General features: G+C 51.8%; 1 protein-coding gene across 1 annotated transcript in view; it reads left to right on the top strand.

Annotated features, from left to right (window-relative positions):
• The window catches only part of ZBTB17 (zinc finger and BTB domain containing 17), a 50,866-nt gene extending 27,796 nt beyond the window's left edge, over positions 1–23,070 (top strand). Inside the window, exons 7-15 of the mRNA XM_083161825.1 lie at positions 7,609–7,751; positions 7,823–8,123; positions 12,794–12,881; positions 12,967–13,083; positions 14,605–14,725; positions 14,804–14,934; positions 15,019–15,252; positions 22,396–22,485; positions 22,651–23,070. Coding sequence (XP_083017951.1) covers positions 7,609–7,751; positions 7,823–8,123; positions 12,794–12,881; positions 12,967–13,083; positions 14,605–14,725; positions 14,804–14,934; positions 15,019–15,252; positions 22,396–22,485; positions 22,651–22,913 — 1,488 coding nt within the window. The 3' untranslated portion in view covers positions 22,914–23,070. The remainder of the gene's footprint in view (positions 1–7,608; positions 7,752–7,822; positions 8,124–12,793; positions 12,882–12,966; positions 13,084–14,604; positions 14,726–14,803; positions 14,935–15,018; positions 15,253–22,395; positions 22,486–22,650) is intronic.
• Positions 23,071–23,411: the final 341 nt, after the last annotated feature.

The raw sequence follows: 23,411 nt of genomic DNA, 5'->3' as shown, positions 1-23,411 counted from the left end.
ATCTGGATCTTCTATACCTACTCTCCCATCTCTCCCATCTCTCCCATCCAGTGTTTCTCTCTGGTTCTTCTATACCTCCTCTCCCATCTCTCCCATCCAGTGTTTCTATCTGGTTCTTCTATACCTCCTCTCCCATCTCTCCCATCCAGTGTTTCTATCTGGATCTTCTATACCTACTCTCCCATCCAGTGTTTCTATCTGGTTCTTCTATACCTCCTCTCCCATCCAGTGTTTCTATCTGGTTCTTCTATACCTCCTCTCCCATCTCTCCCATCCAGTGTTTCTATCTGGATCTTCTATACCTACTCTCCCATCTCTCCCATCCAGTGTTTCTCTCTGGTTCTTCTATACCTCCTCTCCCATCTCTCCCATCCAGTGTTTCTATCTGGATCTTCTATACCTACTCTCCCATCTCTCCCATCCAGTGTTTCTATCTGGATCTTCTATACCTCCTCTCCCATCTCTCCCATCCAGTGTTTCTATCTGGTTCTTCTATACCTCCTCTCCCATCTCTCCCATCCAGTGTTTCTATCTGGTTCTTCTATACCTACTCTCCCATCTCTCCCATCCAGTGTTTCTATGTGGTGTTTCTATACCTCCTCTCCCTTGGGTGTGTGGCAGTCTGTAGACTTGTCTGTGTGCCTTATATTTGTAATAATGGCAGCGGGAAGCTCCAAGAGGATTGCTTGTAAAAAGTCCAATACTAAATTTACACCTTCCTCAGAGTGGATTGGGACTGTGATAAATTCACTGACAATCCCCGTCTGACACAGACCCCAGTGGACCCCCTTTTCTGTGCTACACAGATCACAGATGTCATGTCACGCTTAAGGCCCCCATACATTAGGCCGACTTGTCCTTGGGACAAGTCGGACCCAATTCTCCTGTGATTTATCACATGTCGGGGAGCAGGGAGCGGGCGGTGATCCTCATCAGGGGGAGCAGTGGGGCGGGCAGCGGGTCCCTAAGCCACCACCCTTAAGGACATCTCTAACAAGTTGGAGTTAACCTTGAAAAATATTTATTCAGCCGCTGGGGTGTTACAGCGTCCGGCACAGGGCGGATGCTGGGTAAATAAGGCAATAGGTGTGTGGGCTCACAAATCTCAACTGAGATACATAAGGGTTCGGACCGTGCTACTGTCATTCAGCTGTCTGAGCAGATTCAGAAAGCCTCAACATTTCTGATGGAGGCGCCCTCGGACATCTGTATAGTTGTGGCTAGAATTTCTGCGCTATCTATATCTGCTCGTAGAGCCCTTTGGCTGCGCCAATGGCAGGCGGACACCGAATCTAAAAGAGCAGTGGAGGCCTTGGCCTTCAATGGGGAGGTCCTGTTCGGCCCCTAGCTGGATAAATGGATATCCCAGGCGACAGGAGGTAAGTCTCACTTCCTCCCTTCGGCAGCACCGTCTCCTTCTCGCAGGACCACACAGGTTCCTTCCTTTCGGTCCTCTTGCCCCTCAAACAGGTTTAAGGGTCATTCCAGAGGTGGTGCACCCTCACACCGAGGTTCAAGAGGTCGCGGCAGAGGCGCCTCTACAACCACACTGGACCCCAAGACCACCAGGCCCACAGCATGATGGTCTTCCGTCCCATGATGGTCTTCCATCCCATCTGGGGGACCCCAGGGTGGGAGTTTGACTAAAGAACTTCATTCACATCTGGCTCCAGCCCTGTCAGGACTCATGGGTAAGGGATCTTGTGGCTCTAGGCTACAAGATTAATTTCCGTTTATCTCCTCCAAACAGGTTCTTCAAGACAGTGCTGCCAGTTCCTCCAGAGAAGGGGCAACTGTTATTGGCAGCCATTGTCAAATCGAGAAACACAGGAGTGGTGGTTCTGGTCCCTGCAGCACAGCGTACCCAGGGCTACTACTCCAGTCTTTTTCTCATGCCAAAGCCAGATGGCTGGGTACACCCCATTCTAAAGTGAAAGGATTTGAACCCATACTTGCAGGTGGTCAAATTCAAAATGGAGGGGTTGGAACAGTTCCTGGTATCTATCGATATCAAGGATGCATTCCTACACATCCCCATCTGGCCCCCTCACCAAGCATTCCTTTGGTTTGCAGTGAAGGATCATCACTGATCTCTTCAGCACCTCGGCTTTTCACCAAGGTTATGGCGGTGATGATTGATGATGGAGGTTCTCCACACTCAAGGTGTGACAATCATCCCTTATCTGGACGACCTTCTGCTGAAGAGTCTTTCTCGGGAGACCCTGCTGGAGAACATTCTTCTCTCTCAGAGAACCCTGATATCCCATGGGTGGATCCTCAACTTCGAAAAGTGGCAGCGTCAACCAGCTCAGTGTTTTTTGTTTCTAGAGATGATCCTGGACACAGTCCAGATGAAAGTGTTTTTACCATCCGACAAGATCCAATCCTTACAGGCCTTGGTCAGGCTTGTTCTGCTCGCAGACAGGTGTCCGTTCACCTTTGTACCAGGCTCCTGGGGAAGATGGTCTCCCCTTTTGAGGCCATACAGTATGGGCGTTTCCACTCTCGCCCATTTCAGCTGTCATTTCTCCTTCAGTGGTTGGGATCTCACCTTCACCTACAACAGATGTTGAGCCTATCCCCTCAAGCTCGTCTGTCCTCAACACCACCAACCTCCAGCAAGGAAAAAGGTTTGGGATTGGACCCTCCTCACCATGGACGCCAGCCTCCAGGGTTGGGAAGCAGTCACCTTGGAACATCAGTTCCAGGGGTTATGGACACAACAGGAGAATCTCCTCTCGATCAACATTCTGGAACTGAGAGCAGTCTATTATGTCCTTCTCCATGAAAAACGTCTCCTTCAGGGCAAGGTCACCTGCGTCCAGTCCGACAACTCCACGGCCGTGGCGTACATCAACAAGCAGGGAGGCACCCGCAGTTGCGCATCAGAGAGAATGGTGCTTACACCCTCAGATTTTTCAGAGGTTGATCCATCGGTGGGGCTGTCCTCAGGTGGACCTGATGGCATCCCGACACAACTTTCAACTCCCCAGGTACTTTGCTCGGACGTGAGACCCACAAGCAGGAGTGGACGCACTGGTCGCTCCTTGGCCCTTCCAGTTTGTGTACCTCTTTCCGCCATTCCCATTGATACCTCGAGTTCTTCAACGCATCCGGATAGAAGGAGCCACGTCAGTCTTGGTACACCAATCTGACAGCACTGCTGATAGACGAGCCGTGGCCCCTGCCTCTTCAGGGTGACCTTCTCAGCCAGGGACCCTTCATCTTCCCACATTTAAGTCTTCTTCATTTGACGGCGTGGCTGCTGAAAGGTTTATCCTGAGGCATGCTGGTATTCCTAGAGCGGTGATACCTACTATTTGGCGTTCCTATGTGGTTTGGTGTGAGCGGCGTGGAGTTGCCAGGACCCTGTTTAAAAAGGCAAGACTCCTCCTTTTTCTACAGGAAGGACTGAGTTCGGGGCTGAGGCTGAATACCCTGAAGGTGCAGGTCTCAGCTCTCTCCATCTTTTTCCAAAAGAAACTGGCTTTTCTTCCTGAAGTGCAGACTTTCTTTCAGGGAGTGCTGCATTTGCAACCACCATTCGACCTCCAACAGCTCCCTGGGACCTTGACTTGGTTCTCCAGTTCTTACAAACTTCAGTGTTTGAGCCTTTGGAGGAGGTGGACCTCCATTGTCTGACGTGGAAGGTGGTCCTTTTACTGGCACTGGCCTCTGCCAGACAGGTATCTGAACTGGGGGCTCTCTCTTGTCGTTCCCCCTTCCTTCAGTTCCATTCTGACAGAGCGGAACTCCGCACTAGTCTGTCCTTTCTAACTAAGGTAGTATCTACCTTTCACTTGAACCAACCCATTGTGGTTCCAGCATTCACCGAGGACTCGCCGGAAGCAAGATCACTGGATGTGGTCAGGGCTCTGCGCATCTATGTGTCTCGCACAGCCCCCTTTAGAAAGTTTAATGCTCTGTTTGTCACCTACAACCCATTACGTCGTGGGTGGCCAGCATCTAAACAAACACTTTCTAGGTGGATTCGGCTGACCATTCATCAGGCCTATGTCACCTCTTCTCAGACTCCTCCTGCTGGCATAACAGCGCATTCAACCAGATCGGTGGGTCCCTCTTGGGCGGCTGCCTGAGGTGTCTCCCTCCAGCAACCCTACCGAGCTGCTACCTGGTCGGGCAGTAGAACCTTTGTTAGGTTTTACAGGTTTGAGACCTTTGCGGCTCCTGCTTCATTGTTTGGCCGCACAGTACTATGGGGTTCTCAGAGCTCTCCCGGCCATTTGGGAAGCTCTGGGACGTCCCCAGTGTAACTCCAGTGACACCTAGTGGATGAAGGAGAAAGAGGGATTTTGTACTTACCATAAATCCTTTTCTCCGAGTCCACAGGTGTCACTGGACGCCCGCCTCAGCCCTGTTCTCTACCTAGCCCTAGGGCAGGTTACCTTTCAGGGTTCTTACCTTTTAGTTTTCCCTGTTACGGTTTATTACTGTATGTTTTTATGTTACATGGTCTGTTGACTGTATGTGTTTTTTTGCAGTGTTTTCTCACTGTTCTTCTCTACCTATGTTTTCTTCTATACTTATGTATTGAATGATGTTATGTGGTGTTTAACCTCCTCTTCGGAAGTGTGTTTTATCTTCCTGCTCCCTTCCGGGCACAATCTTTAGAACTGCCTGAGAGGGGAGGGGTTGGCCACACTAATTTTATATTTAAAGTGCCCATGCTCCCTGTGGCCGCCTTCTATTCCCCAGTGTAACTCCAGTGACACCTGTGGACTCAGAAAAAAGGATTTACGGTAAGTACAAAAGCCCTTTATAGACTGTGCAAAGAAGGGCAACTAAAATGGTGCATGGCCTACATCACAAAACGTACCAGGAAAGACTAAAAGATCTTAGTATGTATACTTTAGTGCAGAGAAGGGAAAGGGGGGACATGATAGAAACTTTCACATATATCAAGGGTTTTAACAAGGTACAGGTGGGAGACATTCTTCACAGGAAGAGGAGCAACAGAACACGAAGACATGCACTGACACTAGAGGGAGGAAGGTACAGGTGGGAGACATTAGTCACAGGAAGAGGAGCAACAGAACACGAGGACATGCACTGACACTAGAGGGAGGAAGGTACAGGTGGGAGACATTAGTCACAGGAAGAGGAGCAGCAGAACACGAGGACATGCACTGACACTAGAGGGAGGAATGTACAGGTGGGAGACATTCTTCACAGAAAGAGGAGCAACAGAACACGAGGACATGCACTGACACTAGAGGGGGAGGAAGGTACAGGTGGGAGACATTCTTCACAGGAAGAGGAGCAGCAGAACACGAGGACATGCACTGACACTAGGGGGAGGAAGGTACAGGTGGGAGACATTCTTCACAGGAAGAGGAGCAGCAGAACACGAGGACATGCACTGACACTAGAGGGAGGAAGGTACAGGTGGGAGACATTCTTCACAGGAAGAGGAGCAGCAGAACACGAGGACATGCACTGACACTAGAGGGAGGAAGGTCCAGGTGGGAGACATTAGTCACAGGAAGAGGAGCAACAGAACACGAGGACATGCACTGACACTAGAGGGAGGAAGGTACAGGTGGGAGACATTAGTCACAGGAAGAGGAGCAGCAGAACACGAGGACATGCACTGACACTAGAGGGAGGAATGTACAGGTGGGAGACATTCTTCACAGAAAGAGGAGCAACAGAACACGAGGACATGCACTGACACTAGAGGGAGGAAGGTACAGGTGGGAGACATTCTTCACAGGAAGAGGAGCAGCAGAACACGAGGACATGCACTGACACTAGAGGGAGGAAGATTCAGGGGAAATGTGAGGAAGAATTTTTTTCACAGAAAGAGTAGTAGATAAGTGGAATAGCCTCCCAACAGAGGTGGTAGACGCAAATACAGTAGTACAATGTACACATGCTTGGGATAGGCATATTGATATCCTTACACAGAAATAAGGATCGAATATGGTTTGAGGTAACATGTTTAAAAAAGGGGCAGACTAGATGGGCCAAGTGGTTCTTATCTGCCGTCACATTCTGTGTTTCTGTGACCCCCCCCCCATATACATGTACAGTGACCACCATATTACATGTACAGTGACCCCCCCCTGGTAGTACAGTGACCCCCCCATGTTACATGTACAGTGACCACCATATTACATGTACAGCGACCCCCATGTTACATGTACAGTGACCCCCCCATGGTAGTACAGTGACCCCCCCATATACGTGTACAGTGACCCTCCCATATACATGTACAGTGACCACCCCCGTATACATGTATAGTGACCACCCCCCCCGTATACATGTACAGTGACCACCACCCGTATACATGTACAGTGACCACCACCCGTATACATGTACAGTGACCACCCCCCCGTACATGTACAGTGACCACCCCCCGTATACATGTACAGTGACCACCCCCCGTATACATGTACAGTGACCCCCCCCCCCGTACATGTACAGTGACCACCCCCCGTATACATGTACAGTGACTGACACCCCCCCGTATATATGTACAGTGACCACCCCCCGTATACATGTACAGTGACTGACACCCCCCGTATATATGTACAGTGACTGACACCCCCCGTATACATGTACAGTGACCACCCCCCGTATACATGTACAGTGACCACCCCCCGTATACATGTACAGTGACCCCCCATATACATGTACAGTGACTGACACCCCCCGTATACATGTACAGTGACCCCCCCCGTATACATGTACAGTGACCACCCCCCGTATACATGTACAGTGACCACCCCCCGTATACATGTACAGTGACCACCCCCGTATACATGTACAGTGACCACCCCCCGTATACATGTACAGTGACCACCCCCCATATACATGTACCACCCCCCGTATACATGTACAGTGACCACCCCCGTATACATGTACAGTGACCACCCCCCGTATACATGTACCACCCCCCGTATACATGTACAGTGACCACCCCCGTATACATGTACAGTGACCACCCCCCATATACATGTACAGTGACTGACACCCCCCGTATACATGTACAGTGACCACCCCCCGTATACATGTACAGTGACCACCCACCCGTATACATGTACAGTGACCAACCCCCATATACATGTACAGTGACCACCCCCCGTATACATGTACAGTGACCACCCCCCGTATACATGTACAGTGACCACCCCCCGTATACATGTACCCCCCCCCCCGTACATGTACAGTGACTGACACCCCCCGTATACATGTACAGTGACCACCCCCCGTATACATGTACAGTGACCAACCCCCATATACATGTACAGTGACCACCCCCCGTATACATGTACCACCCCCCGTATACATGTACAGTGACCACCCCCGTATACATGTACAGTGACCACCCCCCATATACATGTACAGTGACTGACACCCCCCGTATACATGTACAGTGACCACCCCCCGTATACATGTACAGTGACCACCCCCCGTATACATGTACAGTGACCACCCCCCGTATACATGTACAGTGACCACCCCCCGTATACATGTACAGTGACCACCCCCCGTATACATGTACCCCCCCCCCGTACATGTACAGTGACTGACACCCCCCCCACCCCAGTGACCTGTCATGTATGACGGATCTTCTTTTTGCAGTACTGTAATAAGGAGTTCACGCACACGGGGAACTACACGCGGCACATCCGTATACACACCGGGGAGAAGCCGTACCACTGCCAGGAGTGTGACAAGGCGTTCTCTGACCCCGCCGCCTGTAAAGCGCACGAGAAGACGCACAGGTCAGTATACCAGGGATATTATAGCTAGATATAAACGTTATCTGAGGTCGCTCATAGTTCTCCCTCCGCAGCCCTCTGAAGCCTCACGGCTGTGACGACTGTGGAAAGAGTTACCGTCTGGTCAGTCTGCTGAACCTGCACAAGAAGCGGCACACCGGAGAGCCGAATTACTACTGCAAGGTCTGCGCCAAACACTTCACCACATCGGGCAACCTCAAGAGGCACCAACTAGTCCATAGCGGAGAGAAGCCATACCTGTGTGAGTACTGCAACCGCCCCTTCTCTGACCCCACCTCCAAGATGCGTCATCTGGAGACCCACGATACGAACAAGGAACACAAGTGCCCCCACTGTGACAAGAAGTTCAACCAGGTGCGTGTAGGCGCTACTACATTATTAATTAGGGGAGGATCTGTGGCAGTGGGTGTAGGTGCTGCTACGTTATTACATCGGAGATGGTACGTTATTACAAAGGGGACACATTGCTGCTGCGGGGTGACACATTGCTGCTGCGGGGTGACACATTGCTGCTGCGGGGTGACACATTGCTGCGGTGTTGATGTATGGCTGCAGGGCGACACATTGCTGTGGGGTGACACATTGCATCAGCGTTGATGTATGGCTGCGGTGTGACACATTGCTTCGTTGTTGATGTACGGCTGTGGGGCGACACATTACTTTGTTGTTGATGTATGGCTGCGGGTTGACTTCTTGCTTCGGGGTGACACATTGCTGCCATGTGACGTATGGCTGTGGTGTGACACATTTATTCGGTATTGATGTATGGCTGCGGTGTGACACATTGCTGCGTGGTGATGTATGGCTGCAGTGTCGCTGAATGGCTGGGGGGTGGCACATTGCTGTGGATTGTATGGCTGTGGTGTGAAACATTGCTTTGTGGTGACGTATGGCTGCAGGGTGACACATTGCTGCTGTGTTAATGTATGGCTGCGTGGTGACGTGTGGCTGTGGTATTGATGTATGGCTGCGGGGTGACAGTACTGCAGTGTTGATGTATGGCTGCGGGGTGACAGTACTGCAGTGTTGATGTATGGCTGCGGGGTGACAGTACTGCAGTGTTGATGTATGGCTGCGGGGTGACACATTACTGCGTTGTTGATTTATGGCTGCGGTGTGACACGGCTGCAGTGTTGATGTATTGCTGCGGGGTGACACATTGTTGAGGGGTTGATGTGTGGCTGCAGTGTGACACATTGCTGTGGTGTTGATGTATGGCTGCGGTGTTGATGTATGGCTGCGGGATGACACATTGTTGCGGGGCTGATGTATGGCTACGGGGTGACACATTGTTGCGGGGTTGATGTTTGGCTACGGGGTGACACATTATTGCGGTGCTGATGTATGGCGGCGGATGACACATTATTGCGGGGCTGATGTATGGCGGCGGGGTGACACATTATTGCGGGGCTGATGTATGGCTACAGGGTGACACATTGCTGTGGTGGTATGTATGGCTGCAGGGTGACACAGTGTTGCAGTGTTATTGTATGGCTGCGGGTGACACATTGCTACGGTGTTGATGTATGGCTGCAGGGTGCCATAGTGCTGCGATGTTGATGTATGGCTGCAGGGTGACACATTGCTGCGGTGTTGATGTATGGTTGAGGGGTGACATAGTGCTGTGGTTTTGATCTATGGCTGCGGGGTGACATATTTTTGCGGGGCTGATGTATGCTGGGTTGACACATTGCCGTGGGGTGATGGTATGGATACGGGGTGACACAGTGCTGCTGTGTTGATGTATGGCTGCGGGTGACACATTGATGCAGTGTTGATGTTTGTATGCGGGGTGACACAGTGCTGCGGTTTTGATGTATGGCTGGGGGTGACACATTGCTGTGGGGCGATGTATGGCTACAGGGTGACACATTGCTGTGTGGTGACATGGCTGCGGTGTTGATGTATGGCTGTGGGGGACACATTGTTACGGGGTTGATTTATGGCTGCTGGGTGATGTATGGCTGCAGTGTGACACATTGCTGTGGTGTTGATGTACGGCTGCGGGGTGACTGTTGCAGTGTTGATGTATGGCTGTGGGATGACACATTGCTGCGGTGTTGATGTATAGCTGCGGGGTTACACATGGCTGCAGTGTTGATGTATTGCTGCAGGGTGACACTTTATTCAGGGGTTGATGTATGGCTGCAGGGTTGATGTATGGCTGAGGGGTGACACATTGCTGTAGGGTGATGTATTGCTGCGGGGTGACACATTATTGCGGGGCTGATGTATGGCGGCGTGGTGACACAGTGCTGCGGTGTTGTATGGCTGCGGGGTGACACATTGCTGCAGTGTTGATGTATGGCTGCAGGGTGACACATTGCTGCAGTGTTGATGTATGGCTGCAGGGTGACACATTGTTGTGTGGTGACATATGGTTGCGGTGTTGATGTATGGCTGCAGGTGACACAGTGTTGTGGGGTTGATGTATGGCTGCGAGTGACACATTGCTGCAGTGTTGATGTATGGCTGCAGGGTGACACATTGCTGCATTGTTCATGTATGGCTGCGCGGTGACACATTGCTGCATTGTTCATGTATGGCTGCAGGGTGACACATTGATGTATGGCTGTGGGGTGACACATTGCTGTGGCGTTGATGTATGGCTGCGCGGTGACACATTGCTGCAGTGTTGATGTATGGCTGCGGAGTGACACATTGCTGCAGTGTTGATGTATGGCTGCTGGGTGACGCATTGCTGCGGTGTTGATGTATGGCTGCGGGGTGACACATTGCTGCAGTGTTGATGTATGGCTGCTGGGTGACGCTTTGCTGCGGTGTTGATGTATGGCTGCGGGGTGACACATTGCTGCAGTGTTGATGTATGGCTGCTGGGTGACGCTTTGCTGCGGTGTTGATGTATGGCTGCTGGGTGACGCTTTGCTGCATTGTTCATGTATGGCTGCGGGGTGACACATTGCTGCATTGTTCATGTATGGCTGCAGGGTGACACATTGCTGTGGTGTTGATGTATGGCTGCTGGGTGACGCATTGCTGCGGTGTTGATGTATGGCTGCGGGGTGACACATTGCTGCATTGTTCATGTATGGCTGCTGGGTGACGCATTGCTGCGGTGTTGATGTATGGCTGCGGGGTGACACATTGCTGCAGTGTTGATGTATGGCTGCTGGGTGACGCATTGCTGCGGTGTTGATGTATGGCTGCAAGGTGACACATTGCTGCATTGTTCATGTATGGCTGCGGGGTGACACATTGCTGCATTGTTCATGTATGGCTGTGGGGTGACACTGCTGTGGTGTTGATGTATGGCTGCGGGGTGACACATTGCTGCGGTGTTGATGTATGGCTGCAGGGTGACACATTGCTGCAGTGTTGATGTATGGCTGTGGGGTGACACATTGCTGTGGCGTTGATGTATGGCTGCGCGGTGACACATTGCTGCAGTGTTGATGTATGGCTGCGGAGTGACACATTGCTGCAGTGTTGATGTATGCCAGCTGGGTGACGCATTGCTGCGGTGTTGCTGTATGGCTGCAGGGTGACGCATTGCTGCGGTGTTGATGTATGGCTGCAGGGTGACGCATTGCTGCGGTGTTGATGTATGGCTGCAGGGTGACACATTGCTGCAGTGTTGATGTATGGCTGCAGGGTGACACATTGCTGCATTGTTCATGTATGGCTGCGCGGTGACACATTGCTGCATTGTTCATGTATGGCTGCAGGGTGACACATTGCTGCAGTGTTGATGTATGGCTGTGGGGTGACACATTGCTGTTGCGTTGATGTATGGCTGCGCGGTGACACATTGCTGCAGTGTTGATGTATGGCTGCGGAGTGACACATTGCTGCAGTGTTGATGTATGGCTGCTGGGTGACGCATTGCTGCGGTGTTGATGTATGGCTGCGGGGTGACACATTGCTGCAGTGTTGATGTATGGCTGCGGAGTGACACATTGCTGCAGTGTTGATGTATGGCTGCTGGGTGACGCATTGCTGCGGTGTTGATGTATGGCTGCGGGGTGACACATTGCTGCAGTGTTGATGTATGGCTGCTGGGTGACGCATTGCTGCGGTGTTGATGTATGGCTGCGAGGTGACACATTGCTGTATTGTTCATGTATGGCTGCAGGGTGACACATTGCTGTGGTGTTGATGTATGGCTGCAGGGTGACACATTGCTGTGGTGTTGATGTATGGCTGCAGGGTGACACATTGCTGTGGTGTTGATGTATGGCTGCAGGGTGACACATTGCTGCATTGTTCATGTATAGCTGCGGGGTGACACATTGCTGTGGTGTGGATGTATGGCTGCGGGGTGACACATTGCTGCAGTGTTGATGTATGGCTGCGGAGTGACACATTGCTGCAGTGTTGATGTATGGCTGCGGGGTGACACATTGCTGTGGTGTGGATGTATGGCTGCGGAGTGACACATTGCTGCATTGTTCATGTATGGCTGCAGGGTGACACATTCCTGCAGTGTTGATGTATGGCTGTGGGGTGACACATTGCTGTGGCATTGATGTATGGCTGCGCGGTGACACATTGCTGCAGTGTTGATGTATGGCTGCGGAGTGACACATTGCTGTGGTGTGGATGTATGGCTGCGGAGTGACACATTGCTGCAGTGTTGATGTATGGCTGTGGGGTGACACATTGCTGTGGTGTGGATGTATGGCTGCGGGGTGACACATTGCTGCATTGTTCATGTATGGCTGCGGGGTGACACATTGCTGTGGTGTTGATGTATGGCTGCGGGGTGACACATTGCTGTGGTGTTGATTTATGGCTGCAGGGTGACACATTGCTGCATTGTTCATGTATGGCTGCAGGGTGACACATTGCTGTGGTGTTGATGTATGGCTGCAGGGTGACACATTGCTGTGGTGTTGATGTATGGCTGCAGGGTGACACATTGCTGTGGTGTTGATGTATGGCTGCAGGGTGACACATTGCTGCATTGTTCATGTATAGCTGCGGGGTGACACATTGCTGTGGTGTTGATGTATGGCTGCGGGGTGACACATTGCTGTGGGGTGACTGTGTCCTTATCGCTGCAGCTGGGGAATCTGAAAGCCCATATGAAGATTCACATTGCGGATGGGCCGCTGAAGTGCAGAGAGTGTGGGAAGCAGTTTACCACCTCAGGTGAGGCCATCGCTCTGATATTACTGATGTCTTCTGCCCCCGGGAAACCTCTGATCCTGACCCCACTTCTGTGGTTTTCCTACAGGGAATCTGAAGCGACATCTGCGGATCCACAGCGGAGAGAAGCCCTATGTGTGCGTCCACTGCAAGAGGAAATTTGCTGACCCGGGGGCCTTACAACGGCATGTCCGGACCCACACCGGTAACGCCCTCCTCCTCATGTTACTATACTGTGCCACGCTTCTTGTTGTCCCCCTTTCATCACCAGTAGGGGGAGTCCTGAGGAAAGAACAGCCTGCTCCTCACTATTAACCACCTGCATGTGGCGTGTGGGTAGGAGACCTGGATCATGTCAGTGCCCCAGATGGGTATCTAGGTAGGCTGTGACCTATATGGACACACCTTGTTTTAGGCTGGCATTAGCCCAGCTTGGCTAACTGAAGCCACCTTAGCCTACTCTGGGGCAGGTTTGCTGGATGCCGGAGTGTTGGGCAGATCCTCGGCCTAGTCCCTGAGGGGGCACACAAGCCTCTGGCTCATATGTTGGTCAGTTCTCTGTATTAGCTGCTGGCAGGAAGCTCCCATCACTCCCCCAGCACTGGTTACTTGGCAGTTGGCACAGTATACAGAGGAAGCCCCCTCTTTTACTAAGCCGGAATGATACAGTGCCAGCCCTCCTGGCGTGGCTTGTCTCCGTTCTAGTGAGTATCCTGGGGAGGGGCTGTAGGGAGGGGCTATAAAGACTAGGAGGTGATGTTTCTCTGTGCAGGGAGGGGCTGTATGGAAACAAGCGTGGTGCTTCCCTGTGCAGGGAGGAGCTCCAAAAAGTAGGAGGTGGTGGCTCCATGTGCAGATAGGGGCTATAGGGAGCAGTTGGTTTTACTTTCCTGTGTGGGGAGGGGCTATAGAGACTAAGAGGTGGCACTTCCCTTTTCAGGGAGTGGCTATAGGAGGTGGTACTTCCCAGGGGAAGGACGGGGCTATAGGGAGTAGGAGGTGGCACTTCCCTCTGCGGGGAGCTGCTATAGAGAGTAGGAGGTGGTACTTTCCTGTGAAGGGAGGGAGTAATGGGAGTAGGAGGTGTAGGGAGGGGCTATAGGGATCAGTTTGTGGTAATTCCCTGTTCAGGGAGGGGCTATAGGAGGTGGTACTTCGCAGGGGAAGGATGGCATTATAGGGAGTAGGAGGTGGTACTTTCCTGTGCAAGGAGGGTCTATAGGGACTAGTTGGTGGTACTTCCCTGTGTGGGGAGGGGCTATAGGGAGTAAGAGGTGGTGCTTCCCTGTTCAGGGATGGGCCATAGGAGGTGGTACTTCCCAGAGGAAGGACGGGCTATAAGTAAGAGTAAGAGGTGGTAATTCCGGCTGTAGGGAGTAAGAGGTGGTACTTCCCAGAGGAAGGACGGGCTATAAGTTGTAAGAGGTGGTACTTCCATCTGTAGGGAGTAGGAGGTAGTACTTCCCTGTGTGAGAAGGGGCTGCTGAGAGTAAGAGGTGGTAATTCCGGCTGTAGGGAGTAGGAGGTGGTGTGGGGAGGGACTGTAGGGAGTAAGAGGTGGTGCTTCCCTGTTCAGGGATGGGCCATAGGAGGTGGTACTTCCCAGAGGAAGGACGGGCTATAAGTAAGAGTAAGAGGTGGTACTTCCCTCTGTAGGGAGTAAGAGGTGGTACTACTGCCCCTACAGCCTCGGAGAGTAAGTACAAGTATGATCTTACACTTGCAGGAGAGAAGCCGTGTGTGTGCATGATCTGTGGAAAAGCATTTACTCAGGCAAGCTCGCTGATCGCTCACGTCCGCCAGCACACGGGGGAGAAGCCGTATGTCTGTGAGCGCTGTGGGAAGCGGTGAGTGTGGAGCCCCCCTGTCTCCTGTGTAAGCTTGTGCTTTGTGACATTCTCCTAATCCCATGTTTATTGGCTCAGGTTTGTTCAGTCCAGTCAGCTGGCCAATCACATCCGACACCACGACAACGTCCGCCCTCACAAGTGCAAAATATGCAGCAAGGCTTTCGTCAACGTGGGGGACCTGACGAAGCACATCATCATTCACACCGGTGAGCGCCGGCCGCCATGTCTGCGGGGTAGGGGGGGGGGGGGCATCCCTGTGCTCGGTAACACTGCAACATCTGATCCAACAGGGGAAAAGCCGTACCTGTGCGACAAGTGCGGCCGAGGCTTCAACCGGGTGGACAACCTGCGTTCTCATGTGAAGACGGTGCACAAAGGCAAGGCTGGCATGAAGATGGAGGACAGGGATGACGACGAGGTGGACGTGGACGAGGAAGAGGTGAATATTGTGACGGTGGCCTCTGATGAGATGGTGACATTGGCAGCAGAGGATATCGCCAACACGGGTGTTACAGAGCTGACCGGTAAGCGGCACGGCATGACACAGCTGTGTGTGTGTGTGTGTGTATGTGTATGTAGGTAGGTATGACCCCCACACTGTACTGCAACAGAACACAGACGTACGGGTAGAGCCATCCTCATCTAGCCCTTTAATAGGATTAAGTGACCCAGAGCTGTCGGACTTAATCCTAAACTAATCCCCTACTGTATTGTTCTATGTATTGTATTGCAGCTGATAGGCCTTGGCTCACCATGGCTATCCAGAGAAGGCTCTATCTGTATTATTTATTCTTTGGGACATGTCAGGGGCCACAGGGCTAACGCTGGGTAGTGAGTGGGAGAGAGAGCATTCCAGCACCAGAAAGGTTAAACTTTTTGCTGCTTCCAAGGCAGCCAGGCTCCTCCCCTCCTCTACCCCGCCTCCAGGCCAGGCTCCTCCCCTTCTCTACCCTGCCTCCAGGACAGGAACTGTTTTTTCGGTGCTGGCAGGAGTCAGTGACTACCAGGGATACAGTGTATGTGTGCAGCGGTGACTGTAAGTGGGGCCACCCAGCGCGCCCCGGATCCCCGCCATTTTACCACTGCCGCATGTGGTCATCTTGGTTACGGTGGTCAAAGAGGTCCTACATTTAAAGGACCCTGCTAAACAGCCCAGGTCCTCCGGCTCTACTTTTAAACATCTTAAGTGGACCCTGGCAGTATTTTCCAGGTCTAAGGAGGATACCCTCTGGGAGGCCTGGGAGATACCCAATAGGAAGTTTACACTTCCTAGATGGTTTGCCTGCCTTTACCCCCTCCCTCAGGAGGACAGGGTCCGCTGGGAAACAGCCCCCAGAGTGGGCGCACATGTCGCTAAGATTGTGCGATCCTCTACTCTCCTCATTTCAACCGCATCCCTTAAGTACTCCGCAGACCGAAAGTTAGAGAACTTCTTAAAACTCATTTATACCACTTCAAGGGTGGTGGCTAAGGTCATGGTGGAATGGACTACGCCCTTGTATCTACTGCTGCAGAGGGGGGGAGTGCAAAGGACCTATTTGACATCATGCATCAGGCCGCTCTCTATTTGCACTAGATGCAGCCACCCTGACCTCCCCCATGTTTGAGGCAGACTCTGACTCTAAGAAAACCCTAGAAGCACTTTCCTTTGAGGGTTCCCTCTTATTTGGGTTGGACCTGGACAAAATTGTTGCTACGGTAGCCAAGTCAGCTTTCCTACCGTCCACCCCTACTCCACGTCTCCATGCGACCTTCCAGTCCTTTTGTTTCCAGGGCAGTGGGCACTCCTTTGCAAGAACCCAACCCCAGCCCGCCAAGTCCTCCAAGGCTAAGGGCAAACGTCCCTGGGCCACCAGGCGGAGGATAAGCCGTCCGCATAACAGCGCTCCACCTGGGGGATCTCAGGGTGGGGGGTCACCTGCTGCGGTTCTCTGACATCTGGCGGGAATTCACAACAGACGCATGGTGTCCACCAAGCTCGTTCTTTTCCATAAGTTATCCAAGGGACTTAAAATAAAAGTGCAGAGCTTTGGAGCAGGCCATCCAGAAGCTCCTGTTGTCTAGGGTCATAGCTCCAGTCCCTACACCTCAGCGACGCACAGGTTTCTACACCAGCCTCTTCTTAGCCTGGAAGCCCAACGGGTCATTCTGCCCCATTCTCAATTTAAAACGGCTCAACAAATTTGTCCAAGTCCCAAAATTCAGGATGGAAACATTACGCTCCATAGCTTTACAACTAGGGCACTACATGGCGTCCCTGGATATCCAGTACCTGCATATCCCCATCAGACTGGAACATCAACAGTTTCTGCGGTTTGCACTGCAGGACCGTCATTACCAGTTTCAGGCTCTGACTTTCGGCCGGTCCACGGCACCTCGTTTGTTTATGAAGGTCATGGCAGTGATGGTCAGCAGGCTGCGTAATCCGGGGATCCGGATACTGCCGTATCTGGATGACCTGTTCAGTCACCAGAGGTCTCCAGGCTCATTTGGCGAAGGTGGTTACAGTCCTGGAACGTCACGGCTGGATGATAAATTGGCCCAAATCCTCCTTGCTTCCAGCACAATCCATGATCCATCTGGGTGCCCGGTACTGTTTGTCAGCGGATATATCTGCCAGAGGACCATCTGCAGTCCCGGGGCCGGCATCTCCTCTCCCTCAGGCGGGTATCCATTCATGCCTGTATGAGGGTCTTGGGCTCGATGGTATCGTCTCCGACATGGCAGAGTATGCACAGTTCCACTCGCACCCTGTACAACGGGAGATTCTCACCAAATGGACAGGATCCTACTCCAATATTCGGTCCCACCTGATTGTCTTGTGACTGGCCGCATGGATGTCCCTGTCCTGGTGGCTTCTAGACCGGAACCTCACAGTGAGGAGACCATTTTGGGTTCACCAGTGGACTCCTCTCACCACAGACGCCAGCCTCCGTGGTTGGGATGCAGTGACTTGATAACTATCTTTCCAGGGATTATGGAATGCACAAGAATCCCATCAATCGATCAATGTCCTCGAACTGAGGGCAGTCTTACGGTCCCTCGACCTGGAGGAACCTTGCAGGTCCAGTCGCAGAATGCGACGACGGTGACTTATATCAACCACCAGGGGGCACTCGGAGTCGGCAGCTATGGCAGAGACCTTCTGCATCTTTCAGTGGTCAGAGGGGAAGATCACTCCTCTCTCAGCAATCATTATCCCGGGGTCCTCAGTTGGGAGGTGGACTATCTGAGCCATCAGACTGTGGATGGGGCATCTGGAGGAGTTCCAGATTTTGGTACACCATTGGGGCAGACTAGAGGTGGACTTTATGTCATCACGCCACAACTACAAGGTCAACCTATACGGGTCCAGGACTTAAGACCACGGGGCTTGCATGGTAGACGCCCTGTGGCCATTTGCTCTGATGTACACCTTTCCCCCCAATCTCGCTCCTCCTTAGAGTAATCTGCAAGTTGAAGGAGGAAGGGGGCAGATTCATCCTGGTGGCTCCACATTGGCCTAGATAGATCTGGTTCTCGGATCTGCAGGCGCTCTGAGTAGCCCCTCCGATCTGTCTGCCCCTATGTCCAGACCTGCTCACTCAAGGTCCGTGTCTACATCCAAACCTCCAGCGCTTGGCTTTGACGGGGTGGCTATTGAGACCTCCTTGTTAAGAGCCAAAGGCTTTAACTCAATGATTATCTCAACTATGCTCAAGGCTCGCAAACCTTTCTTTAGCCAGTGCTTACCATCGTTTCTGGCGGGCTTACTTTCCCTGGTGTCGCACTCACGATTTCAATTCCAGGAGTTAGCGTTTGGCCGTCTGTCATTCTTGCAGAAGGGATTGGTGGCTGGCCTGTGTTTGTCTTCTTAAAAAGTACAAGTTCAGTCTCTATCCATCCTGTTCCGCAGGTAGTTGGCATTATTGCAGGATGTCCACACTTTCATGCAGAGTGTCATGCGTATCCAACCTCCCTTTGTTTACAGTTGCTCCGTGGGATCTTTCACTAGTCCTCGGGGCTCTGTTTGAACCATTAAGGTCAGTAGACCTTTGTTGGCTTACCTGGAAAACGGTTTTCCTGTTGGCAATTGCTTCGGCCCCACCTGTCCGCTCTGTCCTGTTAATCAGCTTTCTTAATCTTCCATCCTGACAGGGCGGTTTTTCGAACCGTTCCTTCACACCTTCCCATTGTGGTGTCTAAATTTCATGATAACCATGAGATTGTGGTCCCTGCCTTTCAGCAACCGGATGCCTCTCCTGAACAGTCTTCCCTATTTGTGGTTCGTGCTTTGTGAATTTATGTGCGCCGCACTAAGGCTCTTCGGAAATTGGACTCTCTCTTTGTCGTCTATGGATTTCAGAAGAGCGGTTGGCCTACTACTAAGCAGACTATCTCCCGTCTTTATTCTGTCATCAAGCAGGCATACTTGGGCTCCTCCCTCCCAGTTCCTGCTGGGGTCCGGCTCATTCCACGAGGTCTGTGGGTGCGTCTTGGGCTGTTAGGGGTGGTGCAACAGCCAATACCTTTCTGCGCTTCTACGCGTTTGATACTTTTGCCTCCCAGGACTCAGCATTTGACCACAGTGTACTGCTGTGGCGCAGGCGTGTCCCCACCCTTAGGTGGCTGCTTTAGGACGTCCCCGTGTTAGCCCTGTGGGCCCTGATGTGCCCGAAGAATAAAACGAGATTTATGTCTCTGTCTTTGAGGACATCAGGGGCCACAGGGATCCCTCCCTGCCGCGCCGGCTTTAGTTGTGTTAAAAGTTAATAGTTCCTCCGTTGAGTGAATTCACATAAGTTCAGAATGTGTCTCTGTGCGGTGTTTTTCTTCCTTGTCTCTTGTCTCCTGCCTTGGCTTGTTAAAAACTGACTTCCTGGGCCTGGAGGTGGGGTAGATTAGGGGAGGAGCCTGGCTGCCTGGGAAGCAGCAAGATGTTTAACCTTTCTGGTGCTGAAATGCTCACTCTCCCACTCACTACCCACTGTCGTCCCTGTGGCCCCTGATGTCCTCACATAAAGAGATTTAACAGGTAAAACATAAATCTCGTGATCACTAACATGCGGAATGTGATGCCTTGGGGCGTTTAGTTGTGCTGGCCCTGGGGGCCTCATGCTCTGGACTTGTTGGGAACCTACCTCATGACGTCACTTAGCCGTGATAGATGGGCCCATACATTTCAGCCAAAAATGATGCTAAGAACATAACTACGTAGAGGGTACGGCTGCATTATCTGCGGAGGAACCTTCCTAGCCTTAGTGGTCACTTATGTTATTTGTTGCCATTAGAAACCCAGATGACCTTCTGACATTTGTAGTACATGTTTACATTGGTCCCTGCCCACTCGGGGCTTTTTGTGTTCTCCGACCGGCAGCACTGGTGAGCTTTGTCGGGTTCCAGCTGATTGTGCTGTGCGTGGAGGACCTCCGGTGCCGTCTACCTGCCTGAGTCAGTGTCACGTGTGTAGGAGAACACTTACTACTTTGTCCGCAATGACGTCCTATGGTCTACAATGTATGCAAACAATCCCCATCCCTTTGGGGCGCTATATGAGTACAATCTGAAGGTGGAGGCCTCGGGTACCCCTGGCCTAGTTTCATACTAGAGAGCATCATCTAGCAGTGCAATCACTCTCAGCAGTCCCTCGTTACCCAATGAGGGTCCTTATACTAGCAGGCCTTGGGCCATGAGTAACTGCCTGCTAGTGTTTGTAGGTCACAGATGTGGCAGAGCTGTCAAGGTTGCCCAGTCCTAAATTCACTTACTGTTGGAGGCTGCTGGTCTCCGGATAACACCCTAAAACCAATGGTGATGTTTGACACCGTTCAGCACTAAATGCTGGTCACCCGGTGAGAGTCGGGTCACACAATGCCACCAAGGGCCATAGAAACCCAGAATTCGGCTCTTTGCAATCCTTTTTCAGAATCTTCCTGAGAGACCTGGTGTACCAGCTGGTCTTAACCTGTGCTGTGTCCCCACCTATGCCGCCTGCCGCTGGGAACTCCTAATTTTGTGATTAATTAGTAAAATTAAATCTCATGCTGATAGAGGGCCTATGTACGGAGATAATGTCCCAGCCAATCAGATCCTAACTGCCATATTACAGAGGTAGTGAGAGCTACTATCAAGCAGCTGGCACTGGGGTTGTCAGTCCCAAATGTACGTATAATAGGAACCAAAAGTGTTGCACCAGCGCCGGCTGTGTATAATGTAAAGGTAAAAAGGTGAACGGTTTCTTAGCTATTGAGAACAAACTGTGATAAAACAATGCAGGTACTCTTTACTTAGAAGGGCGCCCATCTCGGCCATCTCGGGCATTGAATGCACTAAAAAATCAGGTGCGATGCGACAGACGAGATGCCCGAGATTTCCCATAGGGAACAATGTTAAATGGGCCACAGAGGCCAAATAGGCACCCTGAAGTGAATAATGGCCACCCGAATTGTTAACGCCACCCCACGATCAACGTCAACCCGAAGCGTGGCGAGCGCAGCGAGCCCGCGAGGGGCGGCGGTACGCGTCCTACGACCTTTTCATACCCCCACTATCCACGTCGGCGTGGAGTTGAGAATAGAAAGTGCAGCGAGCCACCGAGCCCGAAGCGTGGCGAGCGCACGCGGATACCTTCACAGGTATCCGCGTCCCCTCGCGGGCTTCACAGCTGTCCGCGTACCCTCGCGGGGCTCGCTGCGCTCGCCACGCTTCGGGCTCGGTGGCTCGCTGCGCTCGCCACACTTTCTATTCTCAACTCCACGCCGACGTGGATAGTGGGGGTATGAAAAGGTCGTAGGACGCGTACCGCCGCCCCTCGCGGGCTCGCTGCGCTCGCCACGCATCGGGTTGACGTTGATCGTGGGGTGGCGTTAACAATTCGGGTGGCCATTATACACTTCAGGGTGCCTATTTGGCCTCTGTGGCCCATTTAACATTGTTTCCTATGGAAAAATCGGGTCAATTGAGGCATTGAACAGGAAAATTGGGTCAATTGAGACATTTAACATTGTTCCCTATGGGAAATCTCGGGCATCTCGTCGGTTGATCGCACCCGATTTTTTAGTGCATTCAATGCCCGAGATGCCCGAGATTTTTTACTAACGATGCCCACGATCAAAATCGTGGGCGCCCTTCTAATTTAGAGTACCACAATGCACAATTGAAACATATGGAATGAAATGAATAAAATTATATGTAACACATAACAACAAGGATTGTGAACCTGGATGAACCTGCAGTTCTGTGGTCACCTCGGAACGGCCTCCGGATGGGCTATGGTGTAAATGTAGGAAGATGATATGTCCAAATAAAAGTCTGAGGTGAATAAAGTTTCCCAGTGGAATAGGTGTGAATGGTGTCTCAACGCCTTTCCCTGGGGCCAGTCACCCAGCTTCATCAGGAAGAGCAGGAATATGAGCAGGAGGAGGAGCTCCCGATGAAGCTGGGTGACTGACTGTACAATATAGAAGGAACCAGGCTGTGTTTGAAAAATGACATGATCTGATTGGCTGGAATTGTATCTTCTTCCAAAGCTTAGTAACTAGAGCACAAAGGTCCCGGTATATCCTGGGCCTCCTCCAATCAGGACAGGAAGATCATAGACAAGAGGCAATGGTGTGATTGATGAGCGTGGTATATACCAATGTAATTATAGACATGTGACCAGTGTAATAAATCGCCTTCTTTTCCAGTGGTTCCAATCTCGGCCTCGGTCACAGCAGATGAGACAGAAGCACTTAAAGCCGAGATCACCAAGGCGGTAAAACAGGTGCAGGAAGCAGGTAAGCTGCGGGGCTGCGGGCGAGGCAGAGCGCTGTGTGTGCCGCTGCCACCAGGTGGAATAAGTAATGCCAGACACACACACACACACATATAATGCGCTTTGGTTAATGTATGGGTTCTTTTCATGCGTGTTGAGACGTGTTCCGTGTCTCCTCCTCTTTCAGACCCAAACACCCAGATTCTATACGCCTGCGACTCCTGTGGAGACAAGTTCCTGGACGCCAGCAGCCTGGCCGAGCATGTCCGGATGCACACAGCCCAGGCCCTGGTCATGTTCCAGTCAGACACTGACATTTATCAGCAGTACAATGCGCAGACCACGTGGCACACGGAGCAGGTCATCCAGTCCGGCGAGCTCCTCTTCCGGCACCGGGAAGGGACAGACGTCCAAGCGCAGCCGATGGAATGCCAGAATCCTGCTGAGTGACCATTCCTCGGTGCAGGAGGTCGGGAGGACTGTGGACATGGGATGGGGGGATGTTCTCGAACGCTCCAGCTACTTCCGCAGAGTTGTAAACTTGTATTTGTGATAAGTTATGGCCTGTACCAGTGCCCTTATGTGTTAAATAAATATTATTTTTTAATATCAGTGTTGGGAGAAAGCTAAACGCAACCCAGCAGGAACGTGTCTAAAGTTTCCTTTTCAGCTTTGTGGCAGCCATCATTTAATGAGATCATTTAAGATGGCCGCCAAGCGTGCTGTACACCTTCTCCACTGGGGATGTGTGGAGAGGAGGATGGGAATAAGCCCCGCCCCCACACTGCCCCATCCTCCCTTTATTATATTACAGAAAACACACACATTGGCCCTCGGGTTGTCAAGCCCAAACAATTATAGGAAAAAACAAAGAGAGATGTGCCAGCGCTGGCTGAGCCAATATGTAGACCAGGCGGTTTCTCAATTTAAAAGGACAATTTAATGTTT

This window comes from Crinia signifera, chromosome 19 (genome assembly GCF_055691185.1).
Source record: "Crinia signifera chromosome 19, ASM5569118v1, whole genome shotgun sequence".
Lineage (NCBI taxonomy): Eukaryota > Metazoa > Chordata > Amphibia > Anura > Myobatrachidae > Crinia > Crinia signifera.
The sequence above is the reverse complement of the archived record's forward strand: the minus strand, read 5'-3'. Positions and strand labels throughout refer to the sequence as shown.